General features: G+C 56.7%; 8 protein-coding genes across 8 annotated transcripts; all 8 read right to left on the bottom strand.

Moving 5' to 3' along the window:
• Positions 1-2,369: 2,369 nt before the first annotated feature.
• Positions 2,370-2,861, bottom strand: LINJ_33_1440 (conserved hypothetical protein; the record flags this gene model as incomplete). Its single annotated transcript, XM_001468189.1, has 1 exon — positions 2,370-2,861. The coding sequence occupies one exon, from the start codon at positions 2,859-2,861 to the stop codon at positions 2,370-2,372; it is 492 nt and encodes a 163-aa protein (XP_001468226.1).
• Positions 2,862-3,343: 482 nt separating this feature from the next.
• LINJ_33_1430 (conserved hypothetical protein) lies at positions 3,344-3,889 on the bottom strand (the record flags this gene model as incomplete). The annotated part of the gene is made up of 1 exon (XM_001468188.1): positions 3,344-3,889. The coding sequence occupies one exon, from the start codon at positions 3,887-3,889 to the stop codon at positions 3,344-3,346; it is 546 nt and encodes a 181-aa protein (XP_001468225.1).
• A 377-nt stretch (positions 3,890-4,266) lies between these two features.
• LINJ_33_1420 (QA-SNARE protein putative) lies at positions 4,267-5,094 on the bottom strand (the record flags this gene model as incomplete). Its single annotated transcript, XM_001468187.1, has 1 exon — positions 4,267-5,094. One exon carries the CDS (start codon positions 5,092-5,094, stop codon positions 4,267-4,269), a length of 828 nt encoding a protein of 275 aa, XP_001468224.1.
• Positions 5,095-5,848: 754 nt separating this feature from the next.
• On the bottom strand, positions 5,849-7,093 carry LINJ_33_1410 (cysteine conjugate beta-lyase,aminotransferase-like protein; the record flags this gene model as incomplete). Its single annotated transcript, XM_001468186.1, has 1 exon — positions 5,849-7,093. One exon carries the CDS (start codon positions 7,091-7,093, stop codon positions 5,849-5,851), a length of 1,245 nt encoding a protein of 414 aa, XP_001468223.1.
• Positions 7,094-9,281: 2,188 nt separating this feature from the next.
• Positions 9,282-10,079, bottom strand: LINJ_33_1400 (conserved hypothetical protein; the record flags this gene model as incomplete). The annotated part of the gene is made up of 1 exon (XM_001468181.1): positions 9,282-10,079. The coding sequence occupies one exon, from the start codon at positions 10,077-10,079 to the stop codon at positions 9,282-9,284; it is 798 nt and encodes a 265-aa protein (XP_001468218.1).
• Positions 10,080-11,273: 1,194 nt separating this feature from the next.
• On the bottom strand, positions 11,274-13,286 carry LINJ_33_1390 (putative expression-site associated gene (ESAG3); the record flags this gene model as incomplete). Its single annotated transcript, XM_001468180.1, has 1 exon — positions 11,274-13,286. The coding sequence occupies one exon, from the start codon at positions 13,284-13,286 to the stop codon at positions 11,274-11,276; it is 2,013 nt and encodes a 670-aa protein (XP_001468217.1).
• A 1,094-nt stretch (positions 13,287-14,380) lies between these two features.
• LINJ_33_1380 (conserved hypothetical protein) lies at positions 14,381-15,016 on the bottom strand (the record flags this gene model as incomplete). Its single annotated transcript, XM_001468179.1, has 1 exon — positions 14,381-15,016. The coding sequence occupies one exon, from the start codon at positions 15,014-15,016 to the stop codon at positions 14,381-14,383; it is 636 nt and encodes a 211-aa protein (XP_001468216.1).
• A 1,871-nt stretch (positions 15,017-16,887) lies between these two features.
• Positions 16,888-18,849, bottom strand: LINJ_33_1370 (putative ABC transporter; the record flags this gene model as incomplete). The annotated part of the gene is made up of 1 exon (XM_001468178.1): positions 16,888-18,849. The coding sequence occupies one exon, from the start codon at positions 18,847-18,849 to the stop codon at positions 16,888-16,890; it is 1,962 nt and encodes a 653-aa protein (XP_001468215.1).
• Between the last annotated feature and the right edge of the window lie 213 nt (positions 18,850-19,062).

The following is a 19,062-nucleotide window of genomic DNA, read 5'->3' as shown; positions in this document are numbered from 1 at the left end:
GAGACGCAGCGTTGCGCATAGGCCACAAAAAGAGTACCATACCATCCCCACTGCATTCCACCCCTGCCACGGAACACTAACCAGGGACAACGATATGCACGGCACCGGAACCCTGGCACCTCCATCCCAAGCGTCAGCGGCACACAAAATTGTGATAGTGGTGCGCTCACTACTGCGCGCAGCGCAACAGGCATATGCCACTAGCAACATCATAGCGGCACTTGCTGGTACAACGCCCCAGGTGCCGGGAGAACGGAGTCCCTCCCCGAGGTCAGACACCCACGCCACCACTACCTCCACCATGGCATCAGAGAGTTCATACACGAAGGCGCCACGTGGCTTCTCAAACTGCCTATGGTGGTTCTCCGGCCCCCATTCTCGACGGAGAATGGTGCAGAAGCCAGCGCTGCGCGTGCTTGCAGCGGCGGCGTTCTGGGACGAGGCACGCGTGATTCGGTTAGCACTGCTGCCGCTCAGGCCAGAGAAATGCCGCAGGCCTGCAGCGCCATCATAAACCAGCGTCGAAAGCGCAGGCGAGGGTCAACCCATTGTGGATGCTGTTGGGCTTGCATGCTGGCGCGCGGCATCAGACACCAGGGGCGCTTGATCGCCGTTGGCTGCAAGGAAGACAGTTTGCCGTAGGCGCCGCGACGAGGGCGACAGCGCATCTTTCTCTGTGGCAACGGGAGATGATGCGCCCGCAGCGGAGCTCCCGACGAAGACGACGTGGGAAACGACAATGCTGGCATGCTTGCCTGCACTCTTGCTACTGCACCTGCGTCGGTGTGCGTACCTTGCTTACTGCTTCGCAGCGTTAAGGCGATAAAAATGCTGTTCTTGCCGTCTACTTGCGTGGCGTACCGCTGATGTGCCTCCCGGGCGGTAGCTGTGGCGCTGTATCTTTTGTTTATCAGTAAAGTACACAGCCAAGAGTATGAAGCTGCTGGACGGTTGAAAGCGCTGTCCCATGAGGGGAGTGCGTCATGTTGGAGTCCTTCATGTACGTGAGCTTGCATGGCAGCTAAAGGGTGAGTGATTAAAGCACAAGAAAGAACATAAAGAGCAGTGGCAGTTCGTGTGGACGCCGCCTCGCTACCCTTCCTTTGCCGAACAGCAGCAGTCGGCGCGAAAGCGTCACTGAAAGTGAAAACATAAAAAAGGGAGTCGAAACACAGATTCGGTTCTGTGCAAGCGCGTATGGGGGGAGAACACGGGCTTTTCAACGAAACAACTCCTTAAGCGAGCACAGGCGACAGAGAATATGACGTAGGCTAGGACAAGGCGTGCTGATGGCAAAAGACGAACCGAGCTGCTAGCAACAAGGACTCACAAAGGGGCGCCGATGCCGAGCGCGAAGCCGGCAGAAGTGGCATGAATTAATGTAAGAAGGCTCAGTAGGGACCTTGGGAAGATAAGAACGAATAAACGATTGAGAGGAAGAAAAGCCATCAGCTCACTCTCCACTTTCCCCTTTTGGATTGGAAGCGAACGTACGCAGAAGCGCGCAGCCGCCCTGCTCCGTCGCACAAAACAGAGCGGTGAATCTTCGTTTTCTTTCTCTTGCGTACTTGGATGTTCGTTGTACCCCAAGGGCGGAGAAAAGCGGGCAGATAGGTTTGGAGAGGCCCTCTAGACGTGCTGAACGCCCAAGGCGAAGTTGCAGGAGATGATGTAGACATGCGGTAGCAAGAGAGAAGCGAAAGAGCGTGAGGAAGAAGAAAATAGGAATAATCTTATACTACGTAGAGAGGGCATGCTTTGGAGGAGATGGTGGCTCTTCCTTTTTGTGCGTACCGCGCGTCATTGAGACGGCAGATATGCTCATGACACAACTATTGTTCTAGTTGGTGCTTGCCGTGACAAGCACGTTGGTGATGTCTTTCATCCGATCGCGATCTTATCGTGCCAAACACACCCCCTCGTCAACACGGTTACGCCGTTGAGCGGAAAGAGGAAGAAGCGGCTGTAAATAAAACAGCCTCCGGGAGAGACGGTGAATCTGAGCATATTGCCTGCGACATCCCTCAAGACCCCTTACAAAATCTCGCATGGCGAAGGAGAATAGGCACAAAGTGACCCACGTGTGCGAACCGACAGCTTCACCAAACACTCATCACGCTTCTACTCACTGCAAGAACGACTGAGACTGTATCAAATGTGCGAAGAAGCAGCAGCCAACAGACGCTCAAAAACAATAACCGCACTCATCCTAGTGTAGGGGAAAAAAAAGGATAGCGGTAACTGTGAATGTATGTGAGCGAGAGAGAGAAATAAAAAGAGATGTAGATACGGCTGTATGGTATAGACTCGATGAGAGCAGCTTTCAATGAAACGGAAGACGCGAGGCTTACGTGTCCAGCTCATAACACTCACTCTATGACTGGCTTACCCGTGCCGTCGTCCTGCCTTCGATGAGGCTTCTGTGCGGCAGTGTCAAAGTAGACAGGTCGCTTGGCATACATCTGGTTCACTAAAGCCATCCGCTGTAGCTGACGCAGCTTATCGCGCCCCTCTGTTGCCAAAAACTTCCTCTGCTCTTCTTCAGAGAGTTTTGCAAGTGCGGCAAAGTCGTCCTTGACGTGCTGCACGAAGTACTGGCGAAAGTTGTAGTCGCGAAATCTGCGGGCCGTCCGGATCATCTGCCCGCGAAGGCGGTCGACTGACTTCTGCACTGTCTTGGCAGCTGCCGACATACTGCCTTTCTCGCCGTTCGCTTTTCTGTTTTGGTGCACAAATAATGTGGATGGGGATGCAAGAGCGCTGGGGTACGCTGTTGTCAAGCTTATGTGTGCAAGAGACCTTCGCAACGGCAGTAATGCTGTGAAGCAGAGGCAATGTAGTGTTATCCTAAGGAAAACCATGCGCAAGCAAACCAAACAGCGGAGAGCGAAGCGGCATGAACACGTAAAAGGCAGCACGAAAGAAAGGAAGAGAAAGTTCCACAGAATCATCATATAAACGCCTCACAGAATGCCCATACTCAATGCGCAATCGTGGTGCCGCCAAACAGCCTCTACTGCGTAACCCTTTGAGTCGCCTGTCTCACGAGGAAGCACAAGAGCAGTGATCTAACGGAGAGAAGTGCTCACGGTGATTTGGATCCTCAGAAAAAAAAAGAAGGAAGAAGTGTCTGACGCTAGCGTCAGACACGCTCTGCTTAAACCTTTTTCTTTCATTTTACAGGGCATTAACAGCATTAAACGTTGCCGTCAAGAGGGTACGTGCACTGCCGCACACACGTAACCGCCTGTCAGATAAACAGACAAACTCTCTTCTGCAAACCACGAGAGACTCGGGAAGCGCCTGTGGAACGCAGAGCCGCTTCTTCGCTAAAGGGATCCTCCTATGTCATGCGAGCCTCATCACGCAAGTACTCACCAACATCCGCCTCATGAAAAAGCACCTGCGAGTTCATTTCGCACTTTCGGCACTCAAGCGTGCTTTGGGCCGCGACACCGAAACCTAATGGGATGTCGCCCATTGAAAAGACGGCGACCTTTTGGTACTTCGGTGTCGACTCGGTGATACGGCCAAGGCCTGCGCGACTGACGTTTCCACCGTACAGGAACCTCTGCTCCTGGTTCGGCTTTACCCAAATCTTAAAGAGTGAGTACTGCGCGATGTACTCTAGCGCTGTCACCTGAATGCGTACGTTTCCGTTGTGAGTAACCTTGGCGAATAAAACGCCGATACCCATTAGATTTGTCTTGGACACACAGCTTGCAAGCTTTGCGAGACGCAGAGGCATGTACCAAATACGATTCTTGTGGAGGCGAAAGACGTGCTCCTCCTCGCCTTTTCGCTCCAGCAAATGTGTTGTGTTGACCCCGATGTACTGTGCAAGCTTGTCAAAGAGCTTTTTCGTTTCATTATCTGTGAGAGACCTCATTTTCGAATGCCACGGAGAGTAGAAGGCTTCTTCAGGCGTAAATGAGTGATGACAAAGGAGCGCAACAGCTGCTGAGTTACATCGCAGCCGACAGCTTTGACGGTAGCGGAGAGTAAATTGTAGGCTATGCAAATAAAATGGCGTTGCGAAGAGAAAAGGGTAATGAAAAATGGGGAGCATGGAGAAGAATAACAGACTAGAAACTTTTTCGCCGATGCAGCGCAGACGAGAGCTTGATCGAGCTGCACCAATGGCAAGGAGTGACCTGCTTCGCATTGTTTTCTTTTTGTATGCGGCGAGAAGGAAAAGCGCGGAGAGTGAAAAAATGGTGGTGCAGTTTGCTGAGCAGGGGTAGACAAAAGCAAGACGCGCCGAAGCTACATAAGGATGCAGCTGCTCTGATTCTCGCGAGCTTTTTCCAGTTCGATCTGTGCTTTCGATGCACTCACCAATGCTTTGTCTACATTGTAATCGATCCTGTCCAGCATTGTCCCCTGATCGACTACCAGGGTGTGAAGACCCTCGAACATGCGGTGAATCTCTTGTATGCTGTCAAGGATATCCTTGATCTCTTTGCTCGTTTGATCTCGTTGCATATCTTCGATCAGGAGAAACTGTGCGTCCTGCTCTGTGAAGCCCATTTCGAGAAATTGGACAGTTCGTTCCTCTTGCTGAACTGCCTCGTAGGCAGCATCGCTTCCAATCTTCATGTACTTGCTAGACTTCTGCTCTCGCCGTTGCAGCTCAGCTCCAAATAGTTCCTGGGTAGACTTGAATTGTAGAGCGACCTCCTTGAAACGAGCTGTCAGGTGCGTCTGGACGCTTTTGACAATGCGTCCTTCTTCCTCAGAGTAAGTGCTTTTGAGCTGGGTGCCGAGAACAATAGTATGCTCCAACATCTTGAGAAAGGCCTGAATCTCGACTGCCTGCTTATCAATTAAAGCTCGCAGCTGGTCTTCCTCGTCTTTGCTGCGGAGCTTCGGCTTCAGGAAGAGGCGGTGATTCGAACGGAGCTGGTCGATTTGATGTGAGAGTGCAAGTGCGTTTTCCTCAAAGTCAGATGGGAGTCTGCTCCAAAGCGGGGCTGTAAAAAGCTGTTCCGTTGGCTGCTCTGGTACGGCAGATTCAGAACGGTGACACCTTGTGCCCGCAGTGGCGCGCCGCTCAGCAAACTCGGCGGAGCGGTCCCTGACTTTCAGTTCCATCGCTCTAATGGACTCTTTCGTTCTGGCGTTGGCCTTACCAAGAAGTAACAAGAGAGGAGTGGGTTATGGCATAAAGGAAGTGAACGAAAAGAGAGGCGTAGCAAGGCCTTGGGTGCCAGTCAGCTACATCATGTCCTATAAGTTGTCTTCTGAGGCTTGGCGCACGTATCTGGCGATTATGGCTTTCGGGGAATTCGAATAGAGGACCCAACCCCAGCGAGGGCAAGAGTAAGTAAGCAGAAACAGCTTACGAGCATACTCGAATTTCGAGACAGGCGGGCGTGACGGAAAGGCTGAGAATGCAGCTAGTTTCAGTGAAGGCGCAGTTGCTAAAAAAAGAAGCTGTTACGACCACGGCGAAAAAACGGAGGGAAAGTAGTGGTAAAAAAAAACTGCTATTGTGCTCTTGAAGCCTGTGGGATGCACTCAATGAGGCTTCTTTCGATGCGCAAGCAGCACCGTTTTTCTTTTCCTTCCTCTGACTAACGTGATCGCAAGAAATGAAGCAGCATCTAAAGAAGAACTTCAGTGGTCAGACAACCAAAAAAAGAAAAAAACACGTCATGCGCAGGCGCTTACAACTCATACTAGTGAAGGGGGTAACAAGAACTACAAAATGAGTGCCTTGGAAGAAGAGAGAATCTGATTCACTTAAAAAGAAAAACGAAAGAGGAATAATAAAAGCTAAGCACCTGATATTCTAACTTGAAAAGAAGGGAGGTACGGCGACACAAAAGTTTTGCGCGGACCAGCTTCAGAGAAGATAGTCCTGCAGCTTCTGAAGCCTCTCAGCTGCAGCATGCAGCTCGCTCTGTGACCTGCAGCAGGCGAAGCGGACATAATTCTCGTAAAGCGGCTTGCTCTCCTCTTGGCAGAAAGCCGTCACAGGAATGGCGCAAACGCCAATTTTCTTTGTAAGCCACATACAGAATTGCCAGTCCTTTGCCTGTGACTTGTTTGAGGCATCGTAATAGTGCTTCGGATCCACTTTTGTGATGTCGGCGAGAACAAAAAAACCACCCTGGGGCTTGACCGGGCATAAGCCGCTGGCCGCGAGCATATTTGACACCTGCTCCACGCGTGCTGCGTATTCGTCGCGCAGGATGTCGTAGAAACCGTTTTCCGAAGCCTTTGCAGCAGCCCTGGCGATGGCAATCTGGAACGGTGTAGAGCAGCAGAACGACTGGTAGGAGACAACTTGTGCAATCGGCGCAGTCAGCTTAGCGCAGCCCACAGCCCACCCAATTTTCCATCCAGTGCACGAGAAAGTTTTTCCAGCACTGCAAAGCGTAACAGTGCGCTCCCACATGTCTGGCAATGATGCGATGGAAACATGGGGCTTGCCGTAGGTAAGATACATGTACACCTCATCTGAGATGACGACAACGTCAAACTGCTTCGCAACTTCTGCGATAATTTGAAGCTCCTCGACGTTCCAGACCTTGCCGGGGACATTCTGAGGCGTGTTGATGAGAATAAACTTTGTATTTTCGTTAACAACCTCAAGAAGCGCCTCACGGGTCAGCTTCCAGTTCTCAGCGGATTCCGTGGAGGGCTGGAGAGAGACATACTTCGTTACCCCGCCAGTGATAAAGATGTCCTGGTAGTAGGCATCGTAGAAAGGCTCCACAAGGACGACTTCGTCGCCTTGATTGACAAAAGCCTGGAATATGGCGTTGAGAGCCTGCGTCACGCCATTCGTCACAACCACGTTGGAGGGCTGAATATCTTGGGAGAGAAGCTTCGTGTAACTTTTGCACAGCTGCGTGACGAGCTCCACGTTACCGCGAGGAGGGCAGTACTGGTGAGCAAGAGGCGCCTGTTCACTATATTGGAGGACTTTCTCCAGCTCTTCAAGGAGAAGCCTAGGAGGAGCGAAGCTAGGAAAGCCCTGACCGAGGTTGACTGCCTTGTGCTTGTTGGCTAGCGGTGTCATCTCCTCCCAGATCGAGCTGGTCGAGAGTCCTCGAAGACGCTGAGCAGCGCTAATTTTCGACATTTTGGTGAGCGTCTAGAAAGTGGCAAATAATTCGCGATACTAAACTGACAAATGGAGATGCGGTGAGAAGATAGGTTTATATGCCTCACACTGTGAGCAAACACCTGGAGGTTGTGCAGAGAATCAAGGTCGTCAAGAAAACAGAGAGAGACGAGAGTTGAGAGAACAAGCCATAGTTGGAGATGCGCTCAACCAACCGCAGACAGCTTTGCTCTACAGCACAGGCGTTGCATTGTGACAACGCAGCACCATCCGTTTGCAAGCAGATAAGCGTGACGGCAGGACTGCGTGACTAAGTCCACATAGAGACCACTGTGAAAAGTGCTAGGCAGCGCATGACATACCAGTTCCTCTTATTTTTCTGAAGGCAAAGAAAGGAAGACATCATGATCAAGGACGTGGACTTGAAGTTTGGCCCGCTGGAACGAGTCACAGTTACCACGCAGAAAACAAAAACCGAAAACAACAGAAAAACTCCTTCCTCGACCTGACGGACTTATACCCCTCATCGGATGTCAGTTGGAAAGGCCATTTCTTAACGTGCCGCTACACCACTAAGTCACGCCTGCAAACGTATACGCATGCTCAGCCACAGCTCATCCACCTCTGCCGCACTGCAGCTACATCCGTCGTCGTCTCGGACGAGCCGCCCTGCCGTTGCATCTCGGGGTCATGCGCCGAACGGGCTCTTCTCGTCCCTTCTCCGCATGCGTGCTCCGTGAACGGCCCCACACGGAGACGCAGATGGACTGCACGCATCGATCCAACGCGGGCCGCGGCCAGGGTGCTGCTCGAGGGCACAAACGGTGGCGTCGGCCGTGCGGGTGGTAGGCAGGGGGGGGTTACTCGCATGCTGGATGGGCGCAGAGAGGAAGTTGGCCAGCCTCAGGTCAGGGCCTTCTGAGACCCTGCGCACCCTGCCCGTGTGCCTTGCTTCGCGCTCTCAGTCGCTTCAAGCCGCGGCATGCCACACTATGGTGTGGAGGCTCTTCACATGGGAGTCTGGAGGACCCGGTGGTGCAGCTCGAGGGTGCTCTCGTCATGCTGCCGGCATCTGCACCTCATCGGCCCACCCGGCCGGATGCAGCAGGTGCCACGCGCTTCGCACACATGCGCTTTAGGGGAGGGGGTGATGGGTACGGATCTCTTCACGCCTTGTTTTCGCTCCTTGGTCGCGCTCTTTCCACCTCTGCATGCCTTGGCCCAATGCGATACGCCACGCCACCTGTGTATGACAGCGCGTGCGCACAACGCTCGCACTAGCGGATCGTGGGGTCTGCTTCAGAAGGGCGTTGCTGCCTGAGGGAGAGAGGGGAGGGCTCGGTCCTCTTCATCTTCCATTTCCGTCGATGCCATTGGCCTGTGGCTGCAGGGGATGGGGGCATTCCGCCCTCTTCTGAATCCGCACGCCTCTGACACGAGTGTGTGTGTCGAGGGTAGAGGGGGCCGGCGGATAAGCATTTACCTGTGCACAGAGATCTCATGGCTTGTCGTACCAAAGTGGCACGGGGGCGCCCCACAATGCCAGCGGATTAGTAGATATAGGGCGCCATCTTGTCTCTGCTAGTCACCCGCCGCTGCGGGGACCCGAGGTGCGGACAGGTGCCCCCGCGCAGCTGTGCAAGGATCATCTGTGGCGTTGTGGTAAACGGGCGAAAATTGGGAACGGAAGGGGTCACCATAGGGATGTGCTTCGCACTTAGCAGGCGCGGGGTGTAGGGGGGAATACGCGGGGGACGCGCAAAACCTGAGTTTGATGCCGGTGGAAGGTGAGACATCATGTCAAACCCTGGTGTTTTGTGGCATTCCTAGCTCAGTCGGTAGAGCGCACGGCTCTTAACCGTGTGGTCGTGGGTTCGATCCCCACGGAGTGCGCTTTTCCGTCTGCGGCGCGACTTCGCAGGCAATGGCGAAGGGGATGTTTTGCCTCTGAGCTGGGGGTGGAAAGGGGGGGGGGGTGGGCGGGTCGGTTGTGGGTTTGCGGTGCCATGGGTGTTGTTTTTTTCCTCGGGGGTGGGGATTCGTGGGTTCGGCCGTGCGGGCCACGCCGCCGAACCCCGGCGGGGGCCGCGCAGAAACGCGCGCCGTTTTTGGTTCTAAGGGGATGGGGCGTGGAAAGCCCGGGCGGCAAGCGGCCCCAAGCGCACACAAAGTGGAAACACGAGCCGAACGCCACACGCTTCCGTTACTACAACGGGATTGGGAGAGGCTCGTCGAACGTCGCGTCGATGCGCACGAAGGGCTGCTGGAAGCCGTTGTCTTGACTGTTGTGGTGCGTTCCGTTGCGTGTTCGCACCTGCCCTTCAGCCACGCGGGCGACGACGCTGCGCTGGAAGAGCTCACCAAACAGAGTCCTTGTGGCGACGCCCACGCTGCCAGTCAGCTGTCCTGCATCGACCGGCTGAAGCTCGAAGGGTGTGGCGCCATACTCATGCTGCTGCCGCCTCCATTCCGCGTATTGCAGCGCTGGCCGCTGCGCCTTACAGAACTTGTACCTGGTTTCGTCCGAGTTCACCTTCTCCCGGAACAGGGGTGGGGTTGGATTGACGGCCGTCGCGTTGGTCGGCCGCGTAGGGCTAGCTTGGTCGGCGGCGTCGTAACGGGAGCCGCGTGAGAAGGTGTTGGGCATGTAGAAGTTCGTGACGTGCTTCACCAGGCCGCGGGCGGTGTCGGTGTGACCCTCATCGGCCCAGCAAACCCGCTTGCGGGACGGCGCTTCGGCCGGCTTTGGCGGGGTTGACACCACCGACATTGCGGCCACTGCCGCTGCTTCGGCGGCAATCGCGTCAACGAGCGCGTCGACTTCTTCAGTAGCGTCAGCGACTGCTCCATCAGCCTCGACCTCCGGCGCCTCGGCCGGGAAAAAGTCGCCTTCGACGAGGTGCGTGTGATGTGCGTCGTAAGCGACCAACTCCGCTTCCACCACGTCCTCGGCGTCATCGTTCACTGCCACCGGCGAACTTGGCTGCAGCTCCTCGACGCTCATGGAGGTTCGCTGTGACGCGCGCGACGAATCGAGCGGCTGACAGACAAAACAGAATGCAGAGAGGGGCAAGGCTGAGTGGGGTAAGGGATGCCCTTCGCAGCTGCGTCGATCGTGTTACGTGACCAGAAGAAGAGTATGCATGTGGGGGAGAGAAAAGAGGGCAAAAAGACGGCACAGCTGCAGAATGACCATCATCGACGCAAGCTACAGGGAAAGCTGCCTGCACTCGCCCTCACGTCACGGCTCAGGCTACGTGGCGCCAACACGCCTTTTGGTGTCACGTGGTGTCTCCGTGTGCGAGGGTGCGTACATTCTCACTTTTAAGGGACGTACAAACCGGTGCTGGCAGGGCCGGTTGTCGTTGTCTGCCAACGGCAGCCGCCTCCTTTGTGTTTTTTCCCCCTTTCTTCTCCGCTTTTCAGAGTGTTCACCTCGGCTCTACGTGTGTCTTCCGTGAACTTCCTGCCGCTGTGTCGGCTTTATGGGTGGCCTTCTCCACAAGTTCGCTCCGACTGCGCGCCGTGCTTCCCTCTCCTTTTTGCGCTCCCTCCACTGCGCCCCCACGGCCCCTCCCAAACCGCCCCAGCCGGCCCACCCGCAGAGAGAAACATATGCGTCACTCACACGGGAGCATACCCATACCACATGAAACAAGCGAAAAAGACTAAAAGGAAAACAACACGTTATATATGTATAATTTTTTTAAGTTACTTGAGAGATTGGCGGTGACGATGGTGGTGGAGGGGAGGAGGGGGGGGGGTGGCGGCAAACGGAGGCGCTCTGGTAGATACTCCTCAGCCCAAGTTGACCAACAGGGCGGAGAGGAAAGGGCGGCGTGACCACAAGAAGACTATGCGGAGGCGTATGTGTCTACCAGCACGTCGGCGATGCGTAGAGAAAGCATCACGAGAAGGAAGGAAAAGCTCAAAAGAGTGCGGTGTCTTCAGGCACAAAAATCCACAGAAACACTCCACCGTCCACACAGGGGTGCCGGACGATAACTGCAGGTTGAACGGAGGCCCCACATTCGATGGCGCTTGCGAGACACGTACCAGCACAGGAAAACAAGAGGGCACCACAGCGGCTGCGCGCCGGCATCTGCACCGGGAGCAACGCGCCGAGCAACGAAAAAGAAAAAAAAAGTGACACACAAGGCACGCGTATTCGTTCTTTTGAGGCTCTATTGAGCTCGCGCTACGGCGGAGACAAGACAGTCGGGTCCTCGCACATGCGTGTGAAGTTGACGAAAACACGCTCCTCGTTGAACCACAGCTCCACCAGCTCCTTCCCGAGAGCGTTCGTCACAGATTCGCGTGCCCGGCGGTCGTGCCGCGCAGCCACCATCCACGCGTAATAGTTGCGATGAGCTGTGAACCGCTTGTGCTTAGAAGGCGCGGCGTAGTGTATAAAAGGAACACGAACGACGTCGGGGTCCTCCTCTGCTTCATTTTGAAAGCCTCTTGACCTGTCCTCTGCGGTCGCCGAGCGCCACAGCAGCGGCGGCGTCACGAGGACGCCACCACGCGTTGTCTGCAGGCTGCCCAGTGGGAGACCCTGCGGCTCGTTCTCGCCCAGTAGTAACTCGGTCTTGTTCCAGATCCACCAACGGCTGCTACCGGGGAACTGCCGCTCCAGGTACCCACCGTGGTGGAACAGGTTAGGATTGCGCTCTATGGTTGGGGCGAGAACTACCATCTGAGACCGCCGATCCAGACCAACAAGGCCTGGCGGTCCGTAACGACTATCGTACGCGACTGGCGGCGTCCTCATCGAAAGCGGAGGGCCTGCCAACAGGTTGTGCTCGATCTCGTAAAGGCGCGCCCGCACGTACATTTGCCCTAAAAGCGCTTGGTCACACCACCACTGAGACGTGTGGTGGTCCTCCGCCTCCGCGACCGGCGTCTCTGTCGCCACGTACGTCGCAAGCGTCTTTGCCAGCCAGCGCAGCGCCCACACGCGTGACACGTGCATGCCGCCGTTCAGCAGCACGGTTGGGTTGGACTTGTGCACAATGGTGGTGTTGTAGAAGAACGGATCGTCGCAAGACCGCTTCGCTTGCGTCATGTACGGCGACGCCGTGTTCAGGTGGCGTAGCAAGTCATCCACCATCCACCGTTGCTTGCCAGTGAAGGACTTCTTGAGTTGCGCCTGCAGCGTATCGCCGCACACGAGCGCGTGTGACCCTACCTTGCTCAAGTCCATGCTCGAAACATGGTTGCGTGCCACCTCGATCATGTGGTCCAGCGTCGCAAAGGCCAGCGGACACTGCAAAAAACCTTCAGAGTGCTGACCCCACCAGCACAGGTCGTCGGCGTTGTACAACACAGGCGGCATCTGCAGCAAAGGACGCTTCACGGGTGCCGCGCCGTTGCGCATCTCGGTCTGCAAGCGCTGCATGTACAGGGGCGCCTTCTTCTCCCCATAGTCTTCCCATGCCCGGACGGCGGCGACGTCTAGGTCGCTTTCCGTCTCTGGTGAAAAGCGCGCGAACTTTCTGAGGAAGGGGAGAAAGTCGGCGCCAGTCCAGAAAACGTCGCTGTCCAATGTGACGACGATGTCTTCGTCATGCAGCCCCTCGCGCTCGACAAAGTCCAGATACCGTTCGAAGCGCCGAATGTGCGAGTAGGTGTCATTGAAGCCGGTTACCGGAACGCTGAAGCCCGCCAGCGCTGCAGAGCCTAGTGTGGTGCACAGCCTCCAGTCTACAAAGTTGGAGAGAGTGTGAAACCGGACGCGTGTGCGGCGCTCATGATGGATGCCGTGGCTCTCCAGGTACTCCTCGATTTCCGCCTCCAGCGCTTTTTGGCGGCGTGAGCGACCATGCACAGCGACAGGGACGGTTTCTCCTGCCGTGCCAGCGACGACGTTCTCGCTGCCACGCGGAAGTGGCCCGACGAACACAGCGCTTTTTCGATACGCTGCGGCTTCGGAGCGGTACGGGATGGAAAGGCTACGGCCATCCGGCAACCGCGCGTAGCGCCGCGGCCATAGCAGCTCGGTCGACGCGACTAGGAGCACCACGATAAGCGCGATGGCGAGTGGCACAGAGCTCCTATTATGCGTAAGCCGGTGCAACAACAACCTGAGCGGGCTTGTCGCGTGTGGAAACCATGCGCCACGCTTCCCTGAGTGGCCTTCGCCGTGGGCCGTTCTAGTTAATGAGCCGCTTCGTCGTATCAGCGTGTGGAACGACGCCGGCTTCACCATTGAGCTGCTGGTGCTAACGTGTGATGCATGCGTGTATACTTCTTTATGCAAGTGGCACATGCAGCCCCAGACGGGGGAGGGATGAAGAGGAACAGTGGGAGCCTTTAATGCCTGTCGGACTCAGGCGTGTGTAACAGACGTTGGTGTGCACCTCTCACACGCTCGTCATGCTTTGAGAAGGATGACGCCCGTGATTTCAGAAAGCATAAACTGATTTTTTTTTATTGAATACGTGCCATGGACTGCCCCACCACGAGGTCACGCCGGCAAACGTATACGCATGCACGACCACAGCTCATCCACCTCTGCCGCACTGCAGCTACATCCGTCGTCGTCTCGGACGAGCCGCCCTGCCGTTGCATCTCGGGGTCATGCGCCGAACGGGCTCTTCTCATCCCTTCCTCGTCCCTTCTCCGCATGCGTGCTGCGCGACCAGCGCCAGATGGAGACTCGGGTGGGTCACAAGGCTTGATCCAAAGCGGTGCCGCCTGCCGTGCAGGTAGCAGGGGATGCAGGCTTGGCGGCTGAGACAGGTCACCGAGTCCGTAGCAGCAGCCAAACATGCTTCTCTGTGTCGTAGCTGGTCGGGTTATCCTCCCACTAGCTCGGTCCCCAGCTGCACTGCTTCATATAAATCGCAGTAGCTGCAAGTGAAGCGCAAATCAAAGACAGCAGCAACAACGACAGAGGAGGAGGGTGTGGGGCAGGCAGGGAGTGAGGCCGCACTTGCTGCGTATGTGTTTGTCGTCCATCAGGCACACGTGAAAGGCATCATCGTCTTTCCTTCGTTCACAGTGACATGGTTTTCTGCTTCTCTTTTCGTCTTTCGACCCCGCGAGAAGGGTACATCGCGCACGCCACTGGCGCGTTTTGATTGCTCGACGGGATGCTAAAAGGAACAAGACGTCGACGACGGCCCACTACACCTGCACCACAGCGTTGATGTCATCACCACCACGACCTTTGGACCCATATGCAAAAAGGAGCCGGTGGCAGGCCAAGACAACGACTGCTTCACTCCACCGAAAAAAAAAATGACACGGGCGTGTACGAGGAGCATCGAAGACCAACACGACAGCCACCGCCACGGGCGCTCATTTGAAGAAGTTCTTCATAAAGTGCCCAAAGGCCACCGAGTCCTGAGTGCGGTTCAGCACGGAGTCCCACTTTTTCTGCCGCTTTTCCGCTGCCGTGGTCGCCTTGGACGGATGGCACCACGCTCGGTTTCGGAAGAGCACGTCGTGGTCGTAGCTATTTGTGTGCACTGCGCCTTCCTGCGCCTTCGAAGCAGAGGGAGAGGACGTGGCGTCGACACCACCTGGCATATTGGCCGACGGCTGCGCGGAAGAAGCTGAGGAAGCTACACCGGTGCTTTGCTGCTCCTGTTGGCGACGACTGCGCTGCTCGCGCAGTTTCGCCAGGCGTGCGTTTTCACGCTCGATCTGATCATCGTCGTCTTCGTCATCACTGCTGCTGCTGCTGCTGCTGCGCGCTAGCGCAGCCTTCGCAGACGACTTGGCTGCAGAGCTGCGTAGGCCAGACAGGGCCACAGTGCTGCTGATGGCGTCCTTCTCGCCTGCCACACCCTTCAAGACATCGCCAACGTGCTTCTCATTGCCGTCTCCGCGCTCGCCTTCTTTGCGGGGCTCCGTCGTTGCTTGGGTGTCGATGCGGCGCCGCTTGATGACACTCTGCCCAGGTAGGCTCTCTTTATGAATGATGCCAGACATGAGCGCCACCGACACGCTAGCCCGCAACGAAGAGGAGAGAGCGCACGAGGGTGGCTGGAGAGAATGGGAACGGTGAGAGAGAGAGATAAGGAGTTCTGCTGCGATGTTGCCTCCACGGAATAATGCACTGGCTGAAGGAAACAAGAAGGGCGACACAGGAGCGTGCACGGCAAAGTAACGAGGGCCAGAGAAGTAGCAGGATCAGCACCTATGCGTGGCTCTTCTACCGTTGAAATGCGAGAAGCGAGTGGGCAGGCCACGGATGGAAGGCAATGAGAGGGTGGGGGAGAGGAGGGGGGTGCACGTGTGAGGGCGAGCGAGAGGAAGAGGCCGCCATAAGCGGGTGAGCCCGCAGACAGCTAAGTGCGAGCTCTCTGGGCGGATGGAGGCCTGTCAGTCGAGAGTGCCCCGGGAGAGCGCGCTTATGGGTACGGGAGAAAAAGGGGGGGGAGGAGGAGGAGGAGCTTCCGCGACCGTCTGCATCTCTGCCCCGAAAACTATGGTGCTTTCTGTGGTTTCTGGCGGACGCCTCATAATGGGCAGGCGAGTTAGGCCGGCAGGCACAACGCCACGCCGGCGCAAGAGAGGACGGGGACGGGGGCAGCACAAAGGAGAACTACCATGAAGACAACAGAGAAACGAATAACAACGCCAATACCTCGTCAGGGTGTCCGTGCACGTGTTCTACACGCGCGGATGCATCCGCACCGCCACTGAAGCGCACACGTGCACAGGCATGCACGGATACACATACCTGTAGGGCGTCAAACGTGCATGACATGGCGAGTAAGCCCGCGTGTACGTGTGCCGCTCAATACCGAATGGGGTGTGCGCACAGCAACAGCACCACCACCTGTAAAGAAAACGTTAGTTGCTTTCTTCCTATCAGCAGGCCATTCCACCGTAAACAAACCAAAAACTATGCGCGTGCACAACCACAGCTCATCCACCTCTGCCGCACTGCAGCTACATCCGTCGTCGTCTCGGACGAGCCGCCCTGCCGTTGCATCTCGGGGTCATGCGCCGAACGGGCTCTTCTCATCCCTTCCTCGTCCCTTCTCCGCATGCGTGCTCCGTGAACGGCCCCACACGGAGACGCAGATGGACTGCACGCATCGATCCAACGCGGGCCGCGGCCAGGGTGCTGCTCGAGGGCACAAGCGGTGGCGTCGGCCGTGCGGGTGGTAGGCAGGGGGGGGTTACTCGCATGCTGGATGGGCGCAGAGAGGAAGTTGGCCAGCCTCAGGTCAGGGCCTTCTGAGACCCTGCGCACCCTGCCCGTGTGCCTTGCTTCGCGCTCTCAGTCGCTTCAAGCCGCGGCATGCCACACTATGGTGTGGAGGCTCTTCACACGGGAGTCTGGAGGACCCGGTGGTGCAACTCGAGGGTGCTCTCGTCATGCTGCCGGCATCTGCACCTCATCGGCCCACCCGGCCGGATGCAGCAGGTGCCACGCGCTTCGCACACATGCGCTGTAGGGGAGGGGGTGATGGGTACGGATCGCTTCTTCCACTACGTGCTGGGTCGTCGGCACGATGCGTAGTGAGCTGATACAAATGTGATCACGACCGCACGTCTCCCCCGCACCGTGTCAGCACAGAGCTGCCCGCTGGCACCAAGAGTCCGCACCCGTACCCGAGGACAGGATGCAGGCTCTTGGGCTCCCCACGGAGTGGGGGCACTGGACCCTGATACCGCCGTGCGGTGGCTGGCACCATCAGGGCTAAGAGTACCTCAGCAAACAGAGAAGAAAGCAAAAAAAAAAAAGATACGACGGTAGGAATGAAAGGAGATAAGGAGAGAGGTGGGTCTCGTCACTGCATTGGCGATCTTCTCACCCCTTCCCTTTTGTCTTTCGCTCTGCGTGCATTTTAGCCAGCCTCGAGGACGGCTTCCGCCATCTCTTCCCCCTCGACACTCCACTGTTGCACAAAGAGACGATCACGCCGGTCTTCCAGGCTTGCGATACGGAGCTTCTTCTGCGCTGCGGCTGGCAGGAACGCCGCAATCAGTGAGTTGTAAGTGTAGGTGATCACGTGAACCGCGTTGAGCAGGAACAAAAGACTGTGCAGCAGCAAGGCGCGATACACAGCGTCAAGCCAGGCGTACACCTCCGATACTGGCCCTTGCGAGGGGTGGAGGAGCCCACGCTGTGCGTCCTCGGCGGCAATCTGTGCTGCTGCGGCTTCTTGCTCCTCTCGCACGGTGTCTGCAGAGGCGTCGTACACGCTTTCGTATTCCTGGTAGCAGTCTCTGGCGACAGCTGTCAAGCAACCCCGCGCCTCCATAATCTTCTGCATGCGCTTCAAGTACGCGTCGACCGCGTCGTAGTTTCGCAGTGGACCCAGACACTCCACCGCACTTTGCACAAACATGTTCATGCGGTTTACGGGTGACCCGTAAAGCCGGTTAACGCCGCGCAGGATGTCGAGGCTGCGGCCCACCATGATGAGCTCCTTCGGTATGCGCCGTGTGTCGCGTAAGATCTCCTTTGCCCGCTCATGCGCCTTCGTCTGCATGGCGATCACCTCATCGCGTGTGACTTCGTCGTAGCTGCCGGCCTGGATCGCTTCGAAGGGCTTCTGCGCCTGTATAGAGGCGAACATCTCGGCGTCGTTGATGCCCCAGTCGTGCACCACCCGCCGCAGCGATTCCTTGTCATGGGTAAAGAGGCTCACAAAGAGTAGGGCGTATTGATATCGAAAGCGCACTCGCTCCGGTGTGGCGAGGCCAAAGTCGATGAGAACGACTTGGTAGTCGCTCGAGTCGCGCGCTGCCGTGGCGTGTCGCGTTGCCGCCGACGTGGTGGTGGTAGTGGTGGTGGCAGCAGCCATGTCGGTGCCAGCTGTTGCTGGCGCTGGATTGGTTTTCGGCGAGGGCCGCACAAGGACGTTGGCGGCGTGCGGGTCGGCGTGGACGAAGCCGTGCTTAAAGACCATGTCGCCAACGGCGTCGAACAAGGTGGTCAGCACACGCTTCTCATCGTACTGCGCTCGTATAGACTCCACATCGTTCAGTTTGGTCCCCTCGATCCATTCCAGAACGAGCAGCTGCTTTGAGGTGTACGCGTCGTGAACACGCGGGATGTACAAGCGCGGGTTGTCGCGGAAGGCGTGTCGGAACCGCTTCGCGTTGGACGCCTCCAAGGTGAAGTCCATCTCGCGCACCAACGCGTCGCACACGGTCTTCCTGGACCAGTCCGTCGGCAGGTCAAAGAGAAGCTTGAGCAGCGTCATGATGGTGCTATATATGTACAGGTCCCACACGGACTGGGTGGAGATGCACGGCTTGCGCACCTTCACGGCTACTCTCTGCGGCTCCGCCGATGAGCCGTCTGCCGGAGGCGGAAGCCACGCTTGGTGCACCTGCGCAATCGATGCCGAGGCCACCGGCGTCTCGTCGAAGCGAACAAACAGCTCCTCGATTTCCTTGCCGGTTTCGGCGCGGATGATCTTTCGAATCTCTGCCATCGGAACAGGCGGCGCCCGGTCCAGCAGCACTTTGAGCACTTCCGTGTACTCGCGCGGGAGCACGTGGCTCATGGAGTTCAGGCCTTGCCCAATCTTGATGTACAGCCCCTCATTTTTTAGGCATGTATCGAGGATGATGCGTGCGACGCGGCTGTGCATGGAAGACAGTTCCTCGGGTGTCGTAGGGGTAGTGAACTTGTACGTGCACACGATCGTGCCAAAGGCGAGCAGCGTGCGCAGCGAGCGCGTCAGGGAGTTGTCTGTGGCGTAGTCGGCCCCAACGTATCCGACGCCCAGTATTCCGGCGGCGTAGAGGCAGCGCCATCCCCACTTGCGGGCGGCCTTCGAGGAGAGAAGCGCCATGGGCAGGGCTACATCCACGAGAGGTGCCCTTCTCTTTTCTTTTGGTTGCAGGTGACTGTGGAGTCCGTATCAAGATGGCGAACGCGTATGAAGATGTACCTGAGTGACTGCTTCAATGCCGCAGCCGCATGATGTGAGGATAGGGGGCTGAGCGACAGAGAATGGAAAGGTGTGAGCACAAGTGCCTGCACTTGTGCATGTGAAGCTGTGCGA

This window comes from Leishmania infantum, chromosome 33, assembly GCF_000002875.2.
Source record: "Leishmania infantum JPCM5 genome chromosome 33".
In the NCBI taxonomy this organism is placed as follows: Eukaryota; Euglenozoa; class Kinetoplastea; order Trypanosomatida; family Trypanosomatidae; genus Leishmania; species Leishmania infantum.
Note: the sequence above shows the minus strand (reverse complement) of the source record. Positions and strands in the feature narration are given on the sequence as shown.